This window comes from Ascidiella aspersa, chromosome 8 (assembly GCF_963924565.1).
Source record: "Ascidiella aspersa chromosome 8, kaAscAspe10.2, whole genome shotgun sequence".
NCBI lineage: Eukaryota > Metazoa > Chordata > Ascidiacea > Phlebobranchia > Ascidiidae > Ascidiella > Ascidiella aspersa.
In genome coordinates this window covers 10441569-10464551 of record NC_139454.1, presented here as the reverse complement: position 1 = coordinate 10464551, position 22983 = coordinate 10441569, and the positions used below count along the sequence as shown (strand labels likewise).

The 22983-nt window shown below is 35.9% G+C and overlaps 3 protein-coding genes across 3 annotated transcripts; 2 read left to right on the top strand and 1 right to left on the bottom strand.

The window, feature by feature from the left end:
• Positions 1 to 89: 89 nt before the first annotated feature.
• On the top strand, positions 90 to 9952 carry LOC146136042 (rho GDP-dissociation inhibitor 1-like). Its single transcript, XM_083396012.1, has 5 exons — positions 90 to 305; positions 5204 to 5293; positions 5647 to 5723; positions 7853 to 7916; positions 9025 to 9952. The coding sequence occupies exons 1-5, from the start codon at positions 128 to 130 to the stop codon at positions 9216 to 9218; spliced, it is 603 nt and encodes a 200-aa protein (XP_083252138.1). The 5' UTR covers positions 90 to 127; the 3' UTR covers positions 9219 to 9952.
• On the bottom strand, positions 9929 to 14061 carry LOC146136041 (exosome complex component RRP4-like). Its single transcript, XM_083396011.1, has 6 exons — positions 13872 to 14061; positions 13431 to 13603; positions 12978 to 13127; positions 12069 to 12273; positions 11211 to 11368; positions 9929 to 10091 (listed from the first exon to the last, which is right to left on the bottom strand). Exons 1-6 carry the CDS (start codon positions 14005 to 14007, stop codon positions 10002 to 10004), a joined length of 912 nt encoding a protein of 303 aa, XP_083252137.1. The 5' UTR covers positions 14008 to 14061; the 3' UTR covers positions 9929 to 10001.
• Positions 14062 to 14868: 807 nt separating this feature from the next.
• LOC146136040 (uncharacterized) lies at positions 14869 to 22892 on the top strand. The gene is made up of 10 exons (XM_083395701.1): positions 14869 to 15052; positions 15656 to 15731; positions 15826 to 15911; positions 16387 to 16492; positions 17037 to 17084; positions 17303 to 17375; positions 17580 to 17681; positions 18018 to 18105; positions 20281 to 20378; positions 20829 to 22892. The coding sequence occupies exons 1-10, from the start codon at positions 14936 to 14938 to the stop codon at positions 22075 to 22077; spliced, it is 2043 nt and encodes a 680-aa protein (XP_083251827.1). The 5' UTR covers positions 14869 to 14935; the 3' UTR covers positions 22078 to 22892.
• The last annotated feature ends 91 nt before the right edge of the window (positions 22893 to 22983 follow it).

The following is a 22983-nucleotide window of genomic DNA, read 5'->3' as shown; positions in this document are numbered from 1 at the left end:
CATTATTAATTTTGGTCTCAGATTTTGTTGAGCATTTACTTCTCTAATTCATTGTTGTGCTAATCTTTGTTGATATTGACCTCAAGGTTATTGGATACGAATTATAATCTGTGTGTATTGCACCAAAATGGCAGAGGATGATGTTTCTGTTGAAGAATTAAAGAAGTTGGAAGTTAAAGATGATGACGATACAACACCAGGGTACAAAGCTCCGGCAAAAGTTGACCTTAACACACTCCAGAATCTGGATGCAGATGATGAGAGTTTGCAAAAATACAAGCAAGAATTACTTGGGCAAACCAAAGGTATAAAATTTAGTTAATGGAGGTGTGTAGTTAAGGGTAAGAAGGCGCTGGCTCTGAAGACGAGAGCCGACGACTGTCTAAGTCTTTTATGCGTCATTGTATCCAACTCCAAAGGGACAGGCCACTAAAATAACTGTCATTAACTTCTTGTACTTAGACAAAGTCACTTCACTCATTGGATAATTGCCCGTTAAGTATATTCACAAACCTCAACAAGTAAGACGTATTCAGTAGAATGCATCAAGTAGAATAAATATGCGAAACGCGAAAAGCAATTCGCTCGGCATTTGCGGTCACACGGACAAGTGTACAGTGCTGTCAAATTAGGCAATAAATCAAGAATATTGCATATTAATTGCTACAGAAACCCCTTTCATTGAACAAGTCAGGCGTAGAAGGGCAATAAATTAAGAATATTGCATATTAAATGCTACATGAAGCAAACTTTATTTACAAATGATTTTTTTTACCATGGCTTGTTTTTGTTTACCTGCCATTAAATTGCATAGTGTTGTGTCTAGGACAGGCTTTTTTTAAGGTTTGGTTTGGTTGACCACTAAGTATTTTTCAGAGACCGCAAGTGTTTCATTTAAATACCAAAAAATAGCCATATTTGCTTAAACGAATTATTTATTAGGCTACTGGCAGTGCACAATCACAGAACAAATTTTTTAGGTTCTATCTCATGCAACAAAACAGATTCGCAATCCCGTTCCCATCCGCCAGCTTCCATTTCTTCGTTGTTTGCAGATTCCAACGCCTTCAATGCTTGCACTGTCACTGTTTGTCGTTCCTTTGTTTTTTGCCACTTCTGAGCTGCTCCGGACCGTTCATCGAAATGTTGATTAGAGCATTCAGGCTGATATCTAGTAGCCTATTTCGTTGCTTGGTTTTAACACGACATAGAGTCGAAAATCCTTGCTCTGGCCAGGCGGTTGCTAGAGGAATTGACAATGCAATGCAGCAAAGTTGATGCAGCTCTGGAAACATTTGCTGGAATACGTTGTCTCGAGCAATTTTGCTGCAGACATCACCAGGATCTTGGCAGAACTCAAATTCTGGCATTGTCATTCTATCTTTCAACGTTTAAAAGTCATTTAGTACTTTCAAGGTTTGTTCAGCAGGAACAATGTCAAATCTTCTGATAAGCAGCAAGAGATCATCATTCCCATAAAGCTGGCGCTGAGGGGTATCAAGAGGAATCTCATTACCATCAAAGATTCGAAAAACAGAGAGTACCTCAGGCTCAGGGAAACATTCTTTGAGATTACAGAGCAGTGCCTCACAGTATGTTTCTGTGGTGAATCGCAGCAGTTTAAAATCATCTTCAAGAAGTGTATTTTGAGATCTTGGTAAAATTTTTGAAATCTTTTCCCAGTCAAGCTTTAGGCTGTTTAAAACCTGATCTGAATTGGCAATGCTCCTAATCTTTTTTTTGGATTTTTGTAATTTTGTGCAGACGAATCAACATCAACAGTTTGCATTTCTTGTAGTTTTGCGGTCTTGAGCGGCGAAATTGAAAAGTACTTCCACGTCTGGACTAAGCCACGTTCGCAATTTTACCGTGTCCGTACATGCCAAGGTTAAGCGATGCGCATGGCAGTGCACTGTGTTTTGTGCAGTCAATTTCTGTGAGAGGGAATTTTGGCGGCCTATCATTGCAGCAGCTTCATCGCATGCAATAGCGACATGTTTACCCACATCCATTATGGCAGAATGCTGGCGACTTGGCGACTATGTCGGCCGAAGAATCAGCCAGAAAACCGAAGAAACTGGTGCAAAAAAAAAAAAAAAATTTAAAAAAAAAATTTTTTTTTAAACTTTTTTTTTTAAACTTTTTTTCCAGCATCAAATTTGCAAAATACCTTGTGGTTGTTTCCACACATATTTAATCACATATATTTTTCAAAAGCGGAAGTATGTAATAACATTACACACTACAATTGGCAGAAATTAATTTTGTTGTGTCATTTTGAAAAAAGTTACGGTAGTGTGAAGCACGTTGTTTAGTGAGAAAAAGCCAGTGTAACGCATATAGATTGTTTATTATTTCAAAAAGTACATACTTTTGATCATACAATTGTTACGGGTTTGATCAAACAATTGTTAGGAGTTTCACTTTGAATTGGCAAGTACTTCTATATTGAGTTGATTTCCTGTATATTGAGTCGAATTCCCCATTCCTGGTAAATGTACAGGTATAACATTCGCATCGGCATATTAAGGATGTACCAGGCTATGCTTCTCCCCCTAAGGCCTAAAGTATATTTTTGGTTGTTTAATTACGCAAATGCAAAAAAATTTCGCGCTTCGCGCAAACTTTATCCTGGTTTTGCCAGGTTTATGTGTCTTTGTTTTCAACAAATCTATCCCAAAGGTAATATGCATACTATAGGGCATGTTGCACTGTGACTGTCACGATTTCTATTAAATTTTATTATAATAAATATTATAAATATCATTATTTTGAGCAATATAAATTGGAAATTTATACAAAGAATATTTTTTCGTGCTTTTCAATCTGGTTTTGAGCAGCACATTTTCACACAAGTTTGCCTGAAAACAGCTTATCTATGTAACACTTTTGAACCAAGAAAAGCAGACATGTACATACACCCCCAGGCCCCAGGTTGTACCTTCACATGTCCCTTATGTATTTGTTAATGACTTAATGTCACAAATTTTTTTGTGCCTTCGGCGCTACGTTTTGTTGTGTAATTTACTTATTAATAACCTTGTTTATCACCAAAACATGGCAAGGTAGCAATATCGGTTGTCGCGTCGACCATGGTAGCCCAGATAGGCTTTGCTTGACATCAGCAACGATGCGATCAGTCAGATGGTCGGAGATGAGCAAAATAAACTCCGTCACTGCTGTTGAACTGGTATGTCGCAGGTCACGACGACGGCCATTGTGAGCAATGCGGTCAACCAGTGTTTGCAAGGAAGCAACATTTTGATTCGCTACTTTCTCTTTCAGTACCCAGTAAATTAGGTGTATTCTCTCAGCCACTGTTTTGGTTTTATTTAATATACAATCTTGATACTTTGTGTGAAATAGCGAGACATGTTGGTTCTGTTCCAGTTTAACTGCTTGCTGGTGTTGCTCCGAGCTCAGATGCATATCCAGACAAGAGGGGTGCTGAGGTCTGGAGGGTACGCTGGTGTAAACATCAGCAACTTGCCTTGGTGATAGCTGCTGGATGCTTAGAGCAAAGCAAACATATTATGCCTCCGTCAGCATGGAGGGTGAACACGTTCATTCGTAGAGCATCATCAAAACCTTTCAGTTTAATCCACGATTGAAATATCTTGTTGGATGGTGTAGCTGGAACAGTCGTCGACGATGCAACAGGAAGAGTCGACTGCTCTTGAACATTTTCCGCAGAATTGCGGTCATTCAGTAAAACACAATCAGAACTAGTGGTGCTGTTGGCAGATGCGGTTTCAGGGGTTAGGGCAGCAGTACGTGTTTTCGGTTTACCAGAAAATAACTGCTTTATACTTTGATTGTTAATAACTGCTTTATACTTCGATTGTTTTTATAATCCCAGTTATTCGGCAACATAGCAAAACTTTGTTTTTGACTGATGTAAAGAACAAATATATTACCAAACCTATTAAAGTAGTGGCCTGAGTTGCTTTCAACTTTCCGAAATAAACAGCAATTTGGATTTGAATCAAAGGATTTAATATTCTGCTTTGAACAGCCTTAATAAAATCTACCAATTTTGCCTTTGGCACTTGCCCTGAGCAAGTTACGCAAATCCTAACTAAGTAGATTTCGAAGTTTGATAGTGAGTGGCATGTAAATTTTTGTAAGTATGTGACTATGTGTGATGTGCACAGTCAAGTGTAGCTTGCGTTAGGCAATAATGTATTTCATCTATTTCAAACACACCACACAACATTGCTTTTTTCTATACGTTAACACTGTTCTTAAAAAATCATAAGCCTAAAAGTTATAACTTAGCCAATTACACACTGTTTTCACCAAAGTGTAGCACAGTATTGGCGAGTTTATCCTATTTTAAACTTCTCACGCAACTTTGCTATTGTGTTGTACGTCAACAATATTTTAACTAAACAGTGAGCCAAAATGAATATTACACCAGTTAATTAAAATCCCTTCTGCATGGGCTGTATCCGTTAACTACTGCAATGCAAATAATAGCGGTAGTTTTGTTTAAAGAGTTTTAGCTGTTACACCAAGAGATTTATTAACATTGTTTTTATTTTGTTAAAACAGAAATCCGCAAGCTACATGGTTTTAAAAAGCTGCAAGCTTTAATGTGGTAACTTTCGAAACGCCCTTATGTTTTAATATGTTTAAGGTCACTCTATGCTAGCCATGACCTACTGCATGACCTACTGCAAAATGTCACCCTGGACGGTCAATAGCCGTGATTCTTAGATGAAAATCTAGCACTTGAACAAAGATGTTAGGCTTTACTTAATCTATTAATATTAATTTTTTGTTTTAGGTGAAATGGTCACAATCATTTTTTATAAAGCATCTGCTTTCGAAGCTGTTTTATTACTCTATCATGGCAAATCATAAATGATTATGTTTATCACATCAGTAATTATGATTCTTCACTAGACAATGCCAATAGTGCAAGTATTTTTATCATTTCAAGTTTAGGGCGACATAGAAACAAAGATGTAAACCTGAAAAATGCTTTATTTTGTTTAGTATTTGAGTATATTGCAAATGCTTTTTCCGGTTTACTGCTGATAACCCAGTGTAAATTGTAATTTTGTACAACAAACCTGTTTTTCTGTCTTGCATACGTTGGTACAGCAATTGTATTGTTATCAATTTCTGTTCTTTATTTTATTTGCTTGATTCCCAATATTGTATTTTTATTAAAATAATTTGTTTTTTATTTCTGCAGATGTTCTTGATGAAGGTGGAAATAATGTTCTTGTAAAATCTATCAGTATCATTCTTGGAGGAAAAGATGATATTGTCATGGACCTAACAGGTAAAGTCTTTTGGTTTACCTAAAGCAGCTTGAAGGACATTATACTTCAGTTGTTACTCTTGAGTTTGTTATTACTGGTGTAAAGCTTTCCCAAGTACCGATTGTTTTGTTATACACTACTTAAAAAGAGTTAAAAAGCCACAAATTTCTTTATTTGTCATGCTTATGTATGTGCTGCACAGACACTTCTTAAATTACTTAAAGGGCAACCACAATGCAAAATTTTTTTGATGATCATACATTTTACTGCATAAAATTATTATGGACCATAACTGGTCTCCAAACTAACGGTAAAAATCCATGAGTTTATTTGCACAGTATTTCATGTAAACAAACCTTTTTTTTATTTTTAGGTGACCTTAGCAAATTAAAGGATAAGGTTATGAATGTACCGGAAGGCAGTTCTTACAAATTGAAAATTACATTTAGGGTAAGAAAAACAATATATTTTTTAACTTTAACTAAAATGTACTTACATATACGTAATAAGAATATCAAAGCCCATACAGAATTAGGTATCATTTTGAAAATGATACCTACTTCTATATGGCCATTGATATTCTTATTACGTCTTACTACAACCTCCAACCATTATGCTCCAATACTTACATATAGTTCTTGAACGGAAAACTCATTTACTTGTTTTCCATGCTCGAGTGTAAAAAAGGATTCAGCAATTTATGAAGTTTACAAAGTTATGTTGGTTGAAGCACACCATTCTCACTAAAGTTTAATGACCAAACAAATGATTTGTATGAGTACTTTTTTTTAATGTTGAACCATCGTTTTTACATTTTGATGCGATTTTTTATAAACTTAGATTTACTTAGAATTTGCTCCAAAAGTAGACAGTGGTGCGCTGGTGCGACATTGTGGTTGCAAGTTGCAACCCATGATTTGACATTTAAAAGTATGCATGTCGTCTTGGGTTACATTTCAGGCACAGAACTCAATGTTGCTCAAAGTAATGGCATTTATAGTTTCGGTAAAAAAGTTAGCGAGGACATTTTTGTTGAAACACCTGTAACAGCTTCGTCCAACTCCAGGGTTCCATCTAAACCTAACCCTTGTTAAGAACTACTGTTCTATGGACAAACCTTATTTTTTACAATAACAATACTTGAATATGGACTTCAGCCATAAGACCGAGGATAAGAACAACCTCAACGTCAGGATAAAACACAATTCGGGCCAAAATATGACTAATACCTAATGGTATAAGTGCTGTCTAAATCGGAATAAGTCCAAATCCGTCGGAATAATTTCTAAATCCATCGGAATAAGTCCTAAAAGGTCAGAATCTGGCCTAAACAACACTCTAACTAACCCCAAACCCCACCCTTAAGAACATCACTAATTCCCCTTATAATTTCAACACTAACCATTTTCTAACCCCAGCCATTACCCAACAATAACCTCAAACTGGACCAAAAATCTGGTGCCAAAACAGCGGCGCCCTGACGGTGATGGTCAGACTAGGGCAGTGGTTCTCAACCTTTTTGTTCTTACGACCCCCTTTAAGTTTTCGATAACTTGCGCAATCCCCCAATTATAGTGTATGATATATAAACCTTAGTAAATAAAAAACACATTTTTGAATTGGCAAAATTCAAAAGGGAAAAAATGTAGTTTAGGATTGTATCAAAATTTGGCTAAAATGTGCTATGCACAACAAGCTAAAGCTACGGTTTGAGCCAGGGTTGCCAGAGATTGACATTTTAGGTCAAATAATAATTTGCATGAACCTAGTGCGACACTAAAGGTAATCAATGGAGGTAACTGTTCTTGGTGAGCAGCCAAAATTCCTTACAAATTTACAGAACGGTACAGCAGTGCAATAATAAAGCTGTCTGTTAATTCTATTTCTCTTTGCCAAAACGGCAAGACCAAAATTTTATTACCGGTATTCTGTGGATGTTTTGGAAAAGGCTATTTAAAATGTTATGATACCGCTGAAAAGGAGAAATACTTTGCCTGTAACCTATTGTAAACCTAGCACAATTTTAATTGTAAGTTGGCCTAAATTTTAATTGGGAACTAAAGCTCCCTATACTACGCCTGACACTGGACTAGGGCATCAAAACGTAGTCACCAAAACAGCCGATGCCAGACTGATGTACCCCAATCGTACCATACCCTCTACCCACAGATTTTGAGCCATTTAGGCCTTCTTTTGATGAATTTAGGCCGTATTCTGATGAATTTATGCCTTATTCCGATAAATTTAGGCTTATTCCGATGAATTTAGGCCTTATTCCGATGAATTTAGGCCTTATACCAACAAATTTAGTTCTTTTGAGCTTATGCTGTACTGGATATTACTGCGTATTTGGATGTATTATGTCGTTGGTCTTAATACTATGGTTTTAGAGATTTTTCGGTATTGTTTCTTTTTAGGTCTTATTGTGTGTTCCCTTGAATATATTCACTATTTGTAAAATATACTTGAATATGTTTTGAACTTGCAAGTGGTTTGCTGAAAAATGGTTATGGAATATGTTAGCAACCATATAAATAGACTTCTATAAATTATTAAAAGAAGCCTGTTTATGTTTTCAGGTGCAAAGAGAGATTGTTCCTGGACTAAAATTTATGAACGTAGTTAAACGGAAAGGTATCACTGGTAGGTTACACATCACTTATATATTTTTTGTATAATTATGTAAAAGTTCTGTGACCCGATTAAAAATTAAAACACTACAGAAGTATATACTATTTTTAGTTTTTTACCACTCATTTATAGTATCTAGATTCTATAACTAATTTAATATTAGAAGAATAATTTAAAAGATATAATTTAAAAAATCACGTCATAAACTTACGTCACAATACGAATAGACTTCATTAATTGCTAATTTTAGTCCAAAAATGTGAAGTGAAATGGAGTCTTAATGCATTCACTGCAAATATTACTTTTAAATTAACTGTTTTCTTTGATAAATTGATAACTTCTGAAATATATACTAATATTTGAATTGGGCCTTCATGCACCCCTAAAACTAGTTCACAGCCCTCAAGGACCTCAGTTTACAAAACCCGGACCTATAGAAATATCACTAATTTAATTGGAATGGTCCCTGGACAGTACACAGGAATCTCTTAAATAAGTCATAAACATAGCGGATACTCGAGCTCAGTTGTTCTTGTTTTAAGACTCGCATATGTGATATTGATGGATTCAATCAGCTCATGTTTAATAATAGAGAAAATGTACTAATAATTGCGAGAATCTTCATTTTTATAGCGTTAGAGAGCCGTATGGCTTGAGCTAGATATTTTAGTTACGTTTCTTTTCGTATACATTCACTGTGAAAGCCATGTGGACGATGAGACGTGAAATAACCATATTTTCTTAAATGTGTATATTTTTGCAAAAAAGTTTGGCCTAATCGATTTAATCGACTCCTGGAATCTCTCGTTGGTCAATTATATAACACAGTACTTGCAAAAATAAAGTCAAGCAATTTTCACACTTGCTGGTGTACTACTTTTTACGATAATTTTTTCGAGCTTTAGGCCTTGAAAACTATCAGACAATGACCAAACATTGCCAAGTATTTCAAAGCTCTCCATGATGAAGATGTTATTTTGACTTTTATTTGTTTGCCTAATTTTGGTTTTACTCTTACGTTGATGTTACTCCTACTTCAAAGCCCATACAAAATCGTTAAACGCAGAGTGTTTATGTTGATTTGTACACAAAAGTGATTCATCTCGTTTTTTTTCTGCAGTCGACAAGAACACGTTTATGGTGGGCAGCTATGGACCCAAAACCGAACCACATGAGTACCAGACCCCTACCGAGGAGGCCCCTAAGGGTTTATTGGCACGGGGAGAATACAGTGTTTTGGGCAAGTTTCTTGACGATGACAAAAATGTGTACTTGGAATGGGAGTACAAAATGAAAATAGAAAAAAAGAAATAGGACTGCTTTAAAATGGCGTGACCGTCGCTAACGGGCACTTGCGTTGTATAGTTTCGTGCAATTGCTCTATATCCAGATTTATTAAGCAGTAATGCTCCTAAAACTAGTAATTTTGCTTTTCTTTGGCGTGATCTATCTTCACAACACCGCAAAGCTCCCAAGGCACTTTTACGTTTCAATATTAGTTCGAATTGTTTGTAAATAAATTACGTCCATACGCTACATACCGCAATTACCATCGGGTGCGTCCCGAGCTTAATACTGACCCGTGTCATCTTCAAAAACTTTTTACTTAAACATGCCAATCTTATGGCGGCTAAAAATCGTTTTTCTCTGGCCACTGTTCCACCCACAACAGGATGACTTATATTATTTCCTTCCTCTGTCGTAGCATGATGTTATGTCTCATCGCGTTGCAGTATATCTAGAACAATCACTCTTTGCCTTAGTTTTGCTGGAAGTAAAATATACACAAGCTTTAATTATCGTGGAATTTTTAACAAGTGAAATCCATTTTTATGATTTGGTGTAAACTTGGTATTTCTGAGGATTCAAATCAGATTAAGTAAACATGTGGCCCTTTATTTTGATAGCATTACTGATTCGTAGTAAATCGTCAATCGTGATCGACAAAAAATCCGTTGTGCCGTGTAGTGTTTGTTTCCTATGTATTTCATCGCGACCAACAATTTCCTTTTACAGTGATTCTGCCTAATAAAGACCAATAAATCGAATCGCGATCCTTTATTGCAAAAAAATATTTTCCATAGATAAACGGCGGTTTCATCGGCTGCTGCCTTTGTCTCGTTCAATCAAAGCTATCGTCTGTTCGGCTACGGTCGCACAAACGTCATCAGATAAGAGTTCTTTAACCTGAAATAATAAATTTAATGCTTACCTAAGTAAGTCATTTTGAAATCAATAACAAGCCTAGTCCTTGCAATAAAAAATGAACGTTAAATTATTAGAATTGGCAAACTCTTCCGATTATAAGCAGTAACTTCACACAAAAGATAATAAAAAACGGAACAAATAGCAAGCAGATTGTGGAAAACGATAAATAACCCAATTTTAGAATGAAAACTGCTTAAAGACTTCCAAGTCATTACAACACTGGCTATCTGTGACGCAGCGATTAGGGCAGTGGTCGGCAAACTTTTTTGGTCGAGGCTCCAAGAACTCTTTTCAGAGCTATTGAAAGCCCACTACGTAAAACCACTATCAAAACCGTTGCGGATTCAGGATATTTGTTTTTAAGGTGAAGTATTACACCTCGCTTTGATGATGGCTCTGCGGCCCACAGTTTGCCGACCGCTGGATTAGGACGACCAGTCATTTGAGAGGGACAATTCCCCCAAATTGGCTAAATTTAACGCAGAGCACTAGAAATGTTTGGCCACAAGGCAGGCCCTAATTCTACCTTTCCACTGGCGTAAGTAGCAGCAACCTTCCACCGTTAAACGACAAAATTAAAACGGTTCCAATTACCCAAATACTAACGGAAGATTTGCTTTTAATGCCCCGGTATTTGAATCCTTAGGATACGATACGGTGTTTAAAACACCCCTGATAACAAAAACGTTTATTACCTAATCTTGTACTTGTGCCAAATTACGTTATAAAGTCTTAAGCCCCAGAGATTCTTGTCGTGGTAAACAACCGTTTGGCAGAGCGACTTGGCGACTATGTCGGCCGAACAATCAAGCCAGAACTTTATTTATTTTGAAACATCCATTACACAAAAAGGTGTACTTGTTTCTACACATATTCATTGACAAATATTTTTTTTAAATTGTGAACGATTATGTAGGAATTGCAGATATCCAAACAGATTTTACGTCGGCTTGGATTATTTCGTGTTTGTCGTGCCATTAAACAGTACGATCTGAACTATTCACAGTCAAAATGGCAATTCTACTGACTTTGAAATACAAACTTTTGAAAGTGCAAGCAAAACAATTTATTGGAACTGCACTAATCGACCGCCCTTACCTGATACTGCAAAGAGTTTTCGTAGGCATAGAGAACGCTCGTGTCATATAACATGACCGAATGCCTGGCAAGCAGTGCGACGCAATTCCGCAGTCGACACACCACTTCGCGTTCTTCGAGGGAAACTGGTTCTCGCTTCACAACAAACCCGCCGTCACCTGTGCAGATAACATTAAATTTAAATTATGCTTGGTATGCACCGCTAACTTGAAACTATCGATCGAGATGTTAGTCAGTCTTTTAGGGACTTTCGCCCAATCAAACAGAGGCCAGAAATATTCGGCCTCCGATTCGAACTTATCACCCTGACAATGCTTTGCCAATTATTTCAAATTAATTGACCTACTAATTTACTTTAATTGACCTACTGATTTTCGTGTTTGTTCGTTATCGTTGGTTAGTACAACTATGCAAGGGCTAGATCGCAGATGTATATAAATGTTTTGATGCTTGTATTCGTTTTCTACGAAGGTCATTAGGTAACCCTCCAACACAGAATAATTTTTAAGCGACAAAAAAGCTTTTGTCAAAGCAACTTACATGTGTTCTTTCAGTGCAGATTACGTTTTGACGCAAACATTCGAGCGATAATTTAAACACTAAAATTTGCTTGAACTAAAACCACCTCCTGTATTTTTTTGGCGTTAATGAAAACTGCCATTCCTACAAAGGGTTTACATTTATCAGTAAAATTGGATCACTTTTGCGCGTTAAGTGCAAATTTTAAATCCAAACAAGAACTGGGCAAGTAAGCATAATTTAAACATTTAAAAATTGCAAATGTTTTGATTGACTTCGAAAACATCTACATTTTTAATTTAGTAATCAACTAAAGGCACCATACGCTAGGCTTTAAACCTGAACTGGTGTCGTCTGTCGCAGTTGGACAAATCCAAATGTAACCGTTGTTAGCGAGAAACACCGTTGCGCCGCAAGGAAGATTGTGAACGTGGTTTTTGCTGCGTTTAATTAACGACGGTGAGACTGAAAGGAAGACGCCCTGACCAAGCTTGCCGTAGCGTAAACTTCTGGTGTGCAGGGAAAGCATGCCATCATTATGAACCTAAAAAAATATACCTTTTAAACAAAAGTTACTACACAACTACAGATTCTCTTTTCTCTCATTGCGACATGGTAACTGGAAAAAGATATAAAATTTTACATGTGTTTTTTTATAGTACACCAGAACCAGGTGTATTTAAAGACAGGGGTGTAATTTTACACTGCCCGCTTAACCCTTAAATATTTAAATCAGTGGTTCCCAACGTTTCTGCTGTCGCCCGTCGCCACCCCTCAATGCTTCTTCCATTTGTTGAAAACAGGAGTAAAGGTGACTCAAAACATGACTGGTTCACTAAAGCAAATGTCACTAACATAATTGTTTTTATTATTTTACTCCTTACACTACTAATTTGTTTGTATTGTTTTTTTTTGTCAATTTTTTCTTGACAAATAGTACACGGCGACTCTCTGCGAACCCCAGGTTGGGAACAAATAATCTACATGAAACAAAAAAACTTTATGCTGTATTTTTTTTTCAAAAGTTGAATTAAAAAACAGGATGTAGCAAGCCAAGCATGATTTATCCCTGCCAACTGAGCATACATATGAAACATCTTAGATGTTCAAGTTGTAGTTCAGGCTGCTATTTAAAGTGCTGTTTGGCTTTAAAAAAAGTCGTTAATAGCCCACATGAAGAATAAATATTTTCTGAGGCACTTAAACTAATGACAATTTTACATAGCTTTGGATGTTTAAAATACTTACTACTTGCACTTCTGCACTTATTAAATCGCCTTCTTTTAAATATTCTCTCATTGTGAGTTCATCGGCCGCTGATCTTCTGCGAAGTTCTCCACCAGGTAGATTCACAGACGAAATTTGAAGAACTGAATCAAGCCTGGAGTTGGTATCCACCTAGAGAAAATCTATATTGTTTATACATGGAACTGTTTTGTCTATGGTTTTTCTCACTTATGTGGGTTAAACTACATTCAAATGTTTTTTAGTTTGTAACTTACAATGGCCAAAAAGCTATAATTTTCTCCCTTATTCATATTTCTATATGGTATAATATGACTAAGTTTAAATATATCTATATTGTCTGAACTTTTAAAAAAGGGCTGGAAAAACTTAAAATATCCAGATATAAAATGGTGCAGTTAACAAATAAACAATCTGCTTGGGGTTCAAGACTACACCCAAGTGTGTAAATCCTACCTTCCATCTCTTTTGGTGTACCTCCTTTATTCTACCTACTACAACATCTCCCACTTCGCCATTGTAACGTGTCTTTAGCGCTTTAACGCAAACCAGTTTGTTTATGCGTTCAACTACTCCAGCAACTGAAGCATACAATTTACCATCATCATCACCTGCATTGCTGTAAGTACCTAGGAAAAAACAAACATAATACCAATACAAACAGAAATTGTAAATAAAATTTATAATTTAAAATTTTAAATATAGATTATTATATTAAAAATAGTGCAATGCAATAAGTGCAGGGATTGTATTATTAGGCTGTTAACCTACTATAACATAATTTTTACTGGGTAGCCTACCACAGAATTTTCAGGGTTATTTGATAGTATCCCATTCAGCAAAATGTAAATAACTTAAAAAAAAAGTTGACACTTGACAAAATTAAAACAACATTACCATGACCCCGCATGTAATCTGTATCTTCAGTGATTACATCACCAGGCGTGACCAACAAGGCATTTGATGTTGGGCCATAGAGAGGTGTAACCTTTCTTCGAGAAGGAGGTTTGATTACAATAGAGTTGCTTGTCATGGCAATTTTAAATGTTAGGACTGTTTCACTTAGTAATAGAAAAAGTGAACCTGTTAGTTTGTTAGTAAACCTATAAAAATGAAATATGCACAAGTGGGTGCATGTTTAACGTTTGGTACACCTGTATTCACCTGACTTACTGATTGCATTTCAGTGTTTTGGGTTAGGGTTGGTCAAGTATTATTATTAAATAATGAATATAATAACACTTGACCCCCCCACACCCAAACCTTTAACTTGCACACCAACCCAAATGTTGTGCATTGATTTAATAACTGTGGTATAGTATTACACTACAAATATATAGACAATTATTTTTTTTTATTATTATAATATAGAAATTATTTAACGAATCAGTTGCACGTGCACATTCGATATTTTTTCTAAGTATACTTGTGCATACCAGACCTAATTATAGTACACACGCTCAAAATGAGAAAAACAACCTTGATTTGCAAACCTTGATTTGCAAACCTTAATTGCACACCTCACGACACGACGCGTATATAGACTGACCATTAACCAGGTATCGATAATAATTTTGGTGTTTGTGTATTAAATAGTTGTTTTTAGCCGCCACACGTGACTAAATCGCACATGTCCATTGTCCATTCTCTCCAAAAAATATCCACGTTGAAAAAACTTGATTTCATTATACAGTGCAGTTTTACAATTGTTATGCTTCACAATATTATACAATTGTTATGCTTCACAATATTATTTTTTCAATATAAATGCAGATAGTTACTACAACAAAATGTTTTGATATCTATAACAATTGCTGTTCCGGTTGAGTAACTGATAGTAAACGAAGCAGAAAGTGTTTAAAAAAGATTTTGTTGTTCGACTAAGCTTGTTTTCGTAAATTAAACAGCTAGTTTACATACGTTAAGGATATCTATCGCTTGGGATATGTTCATTGGAAAGTATGGCTGATAGCACCAAAATTAATAAACCACTTGACGGAAAGCGTTTTTTTATTGACCCCAAGTTAGACAAAACTGTTGCAAACAAAGTCAAGCAAAACCTTATGTTACTCGGCGGGGTATGTTATAATGTTTGACATTTGACAGTAAAACTGTACATGCTAGCATTAAGGTATTTTTGACGCATGTCTGGAATCCTACCACTTTTTTACCATAACTAAACGAGTTGTCGACGCAAGAAAGAATAGAATATAGGATAATAAATATAATAATAATAATACTTGACTTGTAAACCTTAATCAAAACCCTAACCTGTACCCTAACCCAAACAATGTATGTTGAACAGTTGATCATGTGGTAGGATTCTAGACCAGCGCTTTATTTTTAATTGGCTTGTTTGGCGGGTCCAGTATTATTATTAAATAATATAATAATACTTGACCCACCCACACCCAAATCATTATGTTAATGAATAACAATGGTGTTTTAAATCCATATTATGAGTTTTAATTCTTTAACATGAACTTACTTTGGCAACACATGTAATTAAAAAATGAGTCTTTCACACATACTTTTCAAATATTAGAGTGTACTAATCTTTTATGTAGATCAATTTGGTAGGGTAAATTGTCTGCTGTGATTTCTTGTTTCTTAAAATCCATTCAATTTGTAAAATTTACTGTATAAGCAATTCTTATTAATTTTCCATTATTTTATCGTAGGTTGTTGAAGAATTCTTGGATAGAAATATCCATTTTGCTATATCCAGTGAAGAAAATGTAAAAAGCATGTCAACATGTAAGCTTGTACTGCTTCTGTTTTTAATCGAACCTACTGTGGTATTTGGCATGCTGTAAGTAAGTTTTTACTGGGTAATTTTTTTATATTTCAGCTAAAAACACTTCAAATAGTGTGGCATGTAGTCCATTCAACACAAGTGCCCCATCACCACAAGGTCAACCTTCAAAGTCTGCTTATGTAAGTTTTTGAAAGTACACTAACACCTCGACAACAAACATGTAGCTCACACAGAAATACTATGTTTTTGATATTTCGCATTAATATTTGTTCAGTTATTTTAAGAGATTAGTTGTAAATATTATGTACTGCAAATGCTAGTCGCGCTCAAAGTAAAGAGAGCTCTCTTGTATATAAATCAGTGTACTAATAGAAACAATTAAAAACTTACCAAGAATAAAGGCCGCTATTAAAATAATTTAAACCTTAATTGCAACCCAAATTTTATGGTCCAGCGACCCAAATTTGTGTTGTGACTCACTATTTGCGGACCCCTGGTATAAAGTCCGACCACAATTTACATTATTTAGGTTAGGGTGAAGGATTAGCCTTTGGGTTTGGGTGGGTCAGGTATTATTATTAAATAATAAATATAATAATACTTGACACACCATTAATGTTTGTTCAGTTATTTTAAGAGATTTGTTCTTTTAAGGGTGGCAGGTGGAAAAATGTTGCCAAAAGGGCTAATGTAAACCAGAGCTCAGCCGGTGTTATGGAAACTGCTAAGAAACTTGGAATTAAAATCAGGCTTGTTGGAGGTTGTACATTTTTACATTTGATGCAGTTAAATTGTTTAATATAACTGTTTTTTATTTGTGAGGGTTTTGATTTTGCACTCGCCAGCTCACCTATGTAAGTGGAATCCACTCATTATTGGCAAATACTAAAGGACAATCATTGCTAAATAGAGAAAAACTACAAAAACAAATTTAAAAGGTGTTTTAAACATGGCAAAAAGTTTTCTACACATTCAAACAATTAAAAAATGACAACGATATGAGAACTATGCTTAACACACCACAGTAGAAAGTCATGTTAAATCATGATAAAATGCAATTAGGTTAGACGAAAATTCGCAGATGGCATGTCAATATTTTTGGCAACTGTAACTTTATCTGGCCCAGTGCTGATTGGTAGACACTTGCCTGATTGGCGATTGCAAAATTTGTTCAATATTAAATTAATCCGTTTTGTAAAGCAATTTTACCTTTTATTTTATTACTTTTTTATAATTGCTGATTTACTAGTAAGAAGTTATCCACAGAAATATAATGTTGTATCTTGCTACAAACTTTTTTACAGAAGTTCTACAATGGTTATTGAAAAAAACAGGAGATCTTCAATCAAATGGTAAATAAGTAGCCAACTTATAATTGTAACTTAAAATACCTTAGTTGAATATACATTTACACAATGTTAATTTTGCAATGTAAATTTCGCATAGCTGCCTTTTTTTATGTAAATTTCGCACAGCTACTATTTCATTTTTAAAAAAAACATTTCGGTACTAAAATGATTTTTTTTAATGTATGCATTTAAATTTAAGTATTTTCAATACTAAATTTCAGATAAAAAAATTCCAGTCCGACCAATGGAGATTATTCTCAAACATCCATGTATTAAAATTGAAGACTTGAAGCAGTAAGTAAACAAGTTTAATAAAATTTGGATTTTAATTTTATTAAATTTCCATTAGTGCATTTAACAAGTTCAATGCCAAAATTCTAGGGCCATGAAATTCAGAGTTTTGTTGTTTATAATGGTCAATGTTCTATCATACAAGGTGAATTTGAATACTTTTAATTATATATACAAATATAATTGTATTGTTGTTTTTGTTAACAGCAAGCCTTACTATGAAGAAATGGATGCTGTGTCCGTTTTAACTTTTGAAGCATCAAAAAATCGTTGTCCATTTGTAAATCCTGCTGAAAAGTTGTTTTCTGAGTAAGATATGATTAGTATATATAACATATAAACTTTTAGCTTATTTTTAGCTATCATATTTTTAGCTATCATAATATATTTTGGTGAATAGCATAGCTTTATTTACTCTTGCTGTTTTAAATATTATTTTTATATCTCTGTTAATTTTTTTTATATCTTTGTTGACAAAACTAAATATATACATATACAATAGAAATTTGATTATTTTTAGTAAATCTTTAAACAATTATGTTTATAAATAAATATCACATTTTCATCACACAAGTCATATGTATTTGCTTCAATGTCTTGTAAATAGTCTTTATTCTGAATTAATTTGCTGCTTGTATATTTCAGAAAAGCGAACAAAAAGAAAAACAACCAGCAGAAGCACCAAAAGGGATTTTGCGAATGTTGTCAGTGCTCATATCTAAGCGAATCACAGGTGAATTCAATAAAGAATATTTAATGCATTTACAAAACCTACCATAGATTAAAAAACAACAAACGGTGACAGGGTGCTCTGAAGAAACACAACTTTACTTCCTTAATTTATCCCAATCTTTATTAAAAAAAACACAAAGCTTTAACAGTTTAGCACTTTTTTTATTCAACTACCGGGTTGAAGTTTAATTCATTTAAATCAGAGGATTTCAATAAATCGAAATACGGGCTGATGGGTTAAATGTGGCCGTGGACTACATTTTTAGGCCCCCAATCTTATTTTTATGGACAGCACGAAAAAATATTTTGGCCTGTGATCAAGCCCGACCACAACTTGCGGATTGCCGCATGCGCTACCTTTTATTTTTCCGACTGTTAGTCCCTCAAACTTGTGTTTTGCTAATTTGAACCGTGTAAACCAGTGATCGGCAAACTGTGGGCCGCGACCCAAATGTGGGCCTCAGAGCCATTTTTAGTGGTTACTTTTGAATAGTTGAGTGTTATCATGTAGTTGTGGGCCGCCTGAAAGCCGTACGTTCATTTCTGTATTTTATGAGTTCATGTGGCTAAGATTCATATTTCCTAGCGTTGTTCAGGCCAGCTTGCCAAATGGCGCCCCGAGAGTGCCTGTTTAACTATATTTTTTGCCAACGTTAACTATATGTAAACGCAAAATTTTTCGCGCTTCGCGCGTATATTCTTCGTTTTGAACTACCGCTATGTTTTGCATTATCGTATGGCTGTGATTTCAGCATCAAAGCGCCGTGTAATATTTCACCTTAACTTGGTGTCAACAGCCTAACGCTGTGTAAACTTAGACTCTCTGCAAATTGTAATTTCTACCAAAATATATGTAGTTAAATATAATTTTCTATTGAACTTTGCAATATGGCTTTTGTATCATGAGTAACATTTATCCAAATTTTAAAACAAGATTAACGTAATGGATTTCTTTCTACGTGTTTGGTGCGAACGTTTTACGTAATTGCGGGTGCCGCCATTCAGCTGTGGAGATGATATAGTGGTAAACTTCTTCACGCGATAAACCTGCTTGAGTTGCACAATACCACACCGGTTGGTTGGAGAACAAGTTTCCCAAATTACTTGAACTACGATGTTACTTTTGAAGTCAAATGCAAGGATTTTTATGTACGTTTATGTTAAGTTTTATACTTAAATCTATTCAGCCAAAAAGCGACATTCTATAATTTCTTGCGTCGTGTGTCTCATAACTGTACAGTTCAATTTCTGTTAAATTATACTATAAATGCCGTTATTTCGAGCAATATTGGAATTTTTTAAGTGCCATATGCCTCATGTATCCTGTTAATTGAAGTTTTGCCAATGTAAATCTAATGAACCCACTTTTTTTGCTCAATTAAACTGGATTTTAGCCTCATATTTGCCAACGAGTTCGTTCGAGAAAAACAAGTGTTTCTAATTTGTGACGCCATTCTAATGCCTTAAACTTCTGACACCGTTTTTGTAGTGGTTTTACGTAGTGGGCCTTCAATAGCTCCGAAAAGAGTATTTTGGGCCGCGACGAAAAAAGTTTGCCGACCACTGGTGTAAACCTTAAATTTTACCCGATTTCCGCTGTTTCAGCAAAGAGCCGCCATTTAATATTTTCACCTTTTCTATGTGTCCACAGCCCACAGCGCCCTGTTGCTTTAGATTCTAGAAAATACATTTCCATGAAATTTATAGCGTATCAATTTTAAACAGCTTTACATTTTGGCCACTGCATGATGAAAATCCAGCTTTTAAAATAAGATAAACGCAATGTATGCTTTAAAGTTTTACATGATTGCTGTGCAGCCATTCAGGTGCGAAGGTAATATAGTCTTATGTTTTATGCAATCAATGCGTCAACTATACTTCAGAGGTAAACAACAGAAACCAAATACATGTATTCTTTTCTCGTTTAGTAAGATTACTTGAATATGACTCGAAGTTATGACGTAATTGACGTCATGAGTAAGATTTGAGTAAGCCCCAAAACTAAAATCCTACCCTTGAATTATTGCCCCTCTGCATGAAACAAATTGCTTCTGATGGCCCTCGACAAAATATAGTAGGACCATTCTGGTTTAAATAAAAGTAATCGTGTTTGTGCCAGTTTAAAAAAAATTCATCGCCAATTAATTATTTTGAAAGTTTTGATTTTGTATTTTAGCATTGCAAGTCTGTGCAGCATTTAGATTACGGAGAAAAGTCTGGCAACTATCGTAAGTTTGACACCTTCGTCAACGACAGCTGCTTGGACCTTTCCACGTAAGTAAAACAAATATGCAATTTCGTACTTCGTTTATTTGTCTATTTTGGTGTGGCGTATCACTAAGGCCTAGGTTATAGCTGTCCAATATTATACCCATTGAGACCTAACAAAGAAAACAACCGTTTTACCTGAATTTAGTAAAATGAAAACGTGTATCGGTCATAGTTACCATGTTTTTAAACAATAGTTTTTCTTATGATTAGGCAGTTTGATTGCCTTTAGCAAAAAACTGCGTAACACTTAAGCACGTTTATCTTTCCATACTCATAGCGCTACGTTGGAAGGCTAAAACGTATGTCAATTTGGTATCCGAACGAAACCTAGGCAACACTTGTATTCGCCAAGTAAAGTTGCTTCCTTCCGGTATGGGGTATCCTTCGACAAGATAATTTCTGAAATACATGATTATAATAAATTCTCCATTTTTTACTTGTTATTTTTTTCAGGTTCTTGAAACGAGCTCAAAGGACCGCAGATCGCCGAAAATGCGACAAGGACCTTCGAAGCTCCGTGAGCGACCTGTCTGGCTCTGTTGTCCAAGGCAGCGCTCTTACAAAAAACGACATGAGCTCTTCCCCCGTGTCCACCAACAAGCCGTCAGTTTCTCCATCCCGGAAAACCCGCAGGCGGAAGACCCTTAGCCCCCTAAAGCGACCAGTGGTGGTGTTTAATCCGTCCAGGGTGCTGCGGGTGCGCGTGAATTCCCTCTCAAACGACCGAAAGTCTCTCGGTAATTCCGAGGTTCCTCATAGGGCGGCGGATATTGAAACAACGAACGAGTTCGTGGCAGAAAGTAAGACGCCTGGCAGCGTCGAGAATTTACAACAGAAGTCGAACAACATGATCAGTGTTGACAAATCGTTTGGACGGCCGGATGCTTGTGCTGAACAGACTGAACGCATAACGCGCAGATTAACATCCCTCAACTCGGGCCCCCGCTTAAAACAATCTACTCCGGGCAACTTAGATGCTAAAAACCTAAACCACCCTACCACAAGCCCTTCGAAGTCGCTTGAGGCCAAACTGACTTCGTCGCCGAAACCAGTTTTATCCCCGAGAAGAGGTAGTCCAAGACGATGCAAAATAGCTGCGCTTGAAAAGTTGCACGCCAGCCATAAAAACGTCAAAGACTCTTCGGAATCCGATTATGTAGAAGATAACGTACTTCCACCTGAGTCCCTCGCATGTAAAACGCGAAAAAAATCCAAGAAGTGCCTCGACGTAGAGTGCTTTGATAAACTCGAAGAGACATGCCGACCGCGTTTGCGCAGCGAAACCTTAGCGGCTTGCGGTTCACCAACGATTGCCACTGCTCCGGTTTCAATAAGCGAGCTCACAAGTCCAGCGGCCAAATCGTCGCCCAGTCCTCAGAAACGCTCCAAAGAACCGCTGGCAGGATGTCGAAGCCAACTGAAGAAAGAGCATTCACGTGCTGGTCTCGCTACGCCAAAGTCGCCGGTTCTTTCGCCACATTCAAGACGAAATGGCGCGAAACGAAGACGCAGTTGCGAGGCAACACTACAAGGCTACAAATTTCGATCGCCTCGTGAAAGCCTCCGCAGCCAAACGAGGGCCGTCCGTGAGATTTTAACCGAGACGATGCCCACGGAGCGCAGTTGTTCAAGCGATGATCTTTTGCAACTTCTGCACAGCTCTAATCGGGATGTTTCCGAAGTCACGTTTCTCGGCTTTTGATTTCGGCCATTTTTTTTGTTTTTGCAGTGATTTTTACGCGTATTTTGCGAGCATCTAAACAAGTATGTTTCTAAGAAATAAGCAATATATTTGTAGGTACCGTTTACTCTGTAAACATACTCGCCATTAATTTTCATGCTGAAAGGTATTTGATAAATTAGTAAAAAAATCTGTTAGACGAGTAATAATTAATCATTAGAAGTAATCAATTTTTAAAATAACTTTAATTAAAATGCTTTGTACTGAATGTTGGCTCCATTACACTTCCACAAATTTTGGACCGAAATCTGCAGATTTCTGAAGTCTATTTATATTGTGACGTAAATTTATGACGTCACTTTTGAAAGATCTATATTCTACATCCACTATTTTCATTTTTTTATAAAAATTTACCTTTGCGATTTATCATCAGTTTTTAACTTCGTCTAGTTCGACGGTTTCCTTATATGACCCATGATCCAACTGTCAAACGATACCGTCAATATTGCCCCAGTCAATATTGCTAAAAGTACACCACTGAAAAAACAAAAATTGACAAAAATAAATTGCGTAATTTTTTTAGCTTATGTTGTGTTTTGATATTGACACACTGAAAAGCATTTATTGCATAACTGCCTATGATAGTGGTACATTTATGCTGGTATACGATCTTTTTTTTTCTTACCACACCCATGATGTGTTTTTTTAAACAAAAAATAATCTGTTGGCCGTTTTTGTTGTGAAGTACAGTGTTGTAAATGTATTGTTAAGTGCTATTTCTATTCATAACAGCAAGAGCTGCGGAGCCTGATGCGAGACTGCCCGAGTCGGTTCATTTACGCTAGTGTCAAAAAAATGTCAAGGTGTATTCCGTAATGTAGAATTTTCAAACCGCGTATTGTGCGTGGATCAGGTTTATGAGACCCT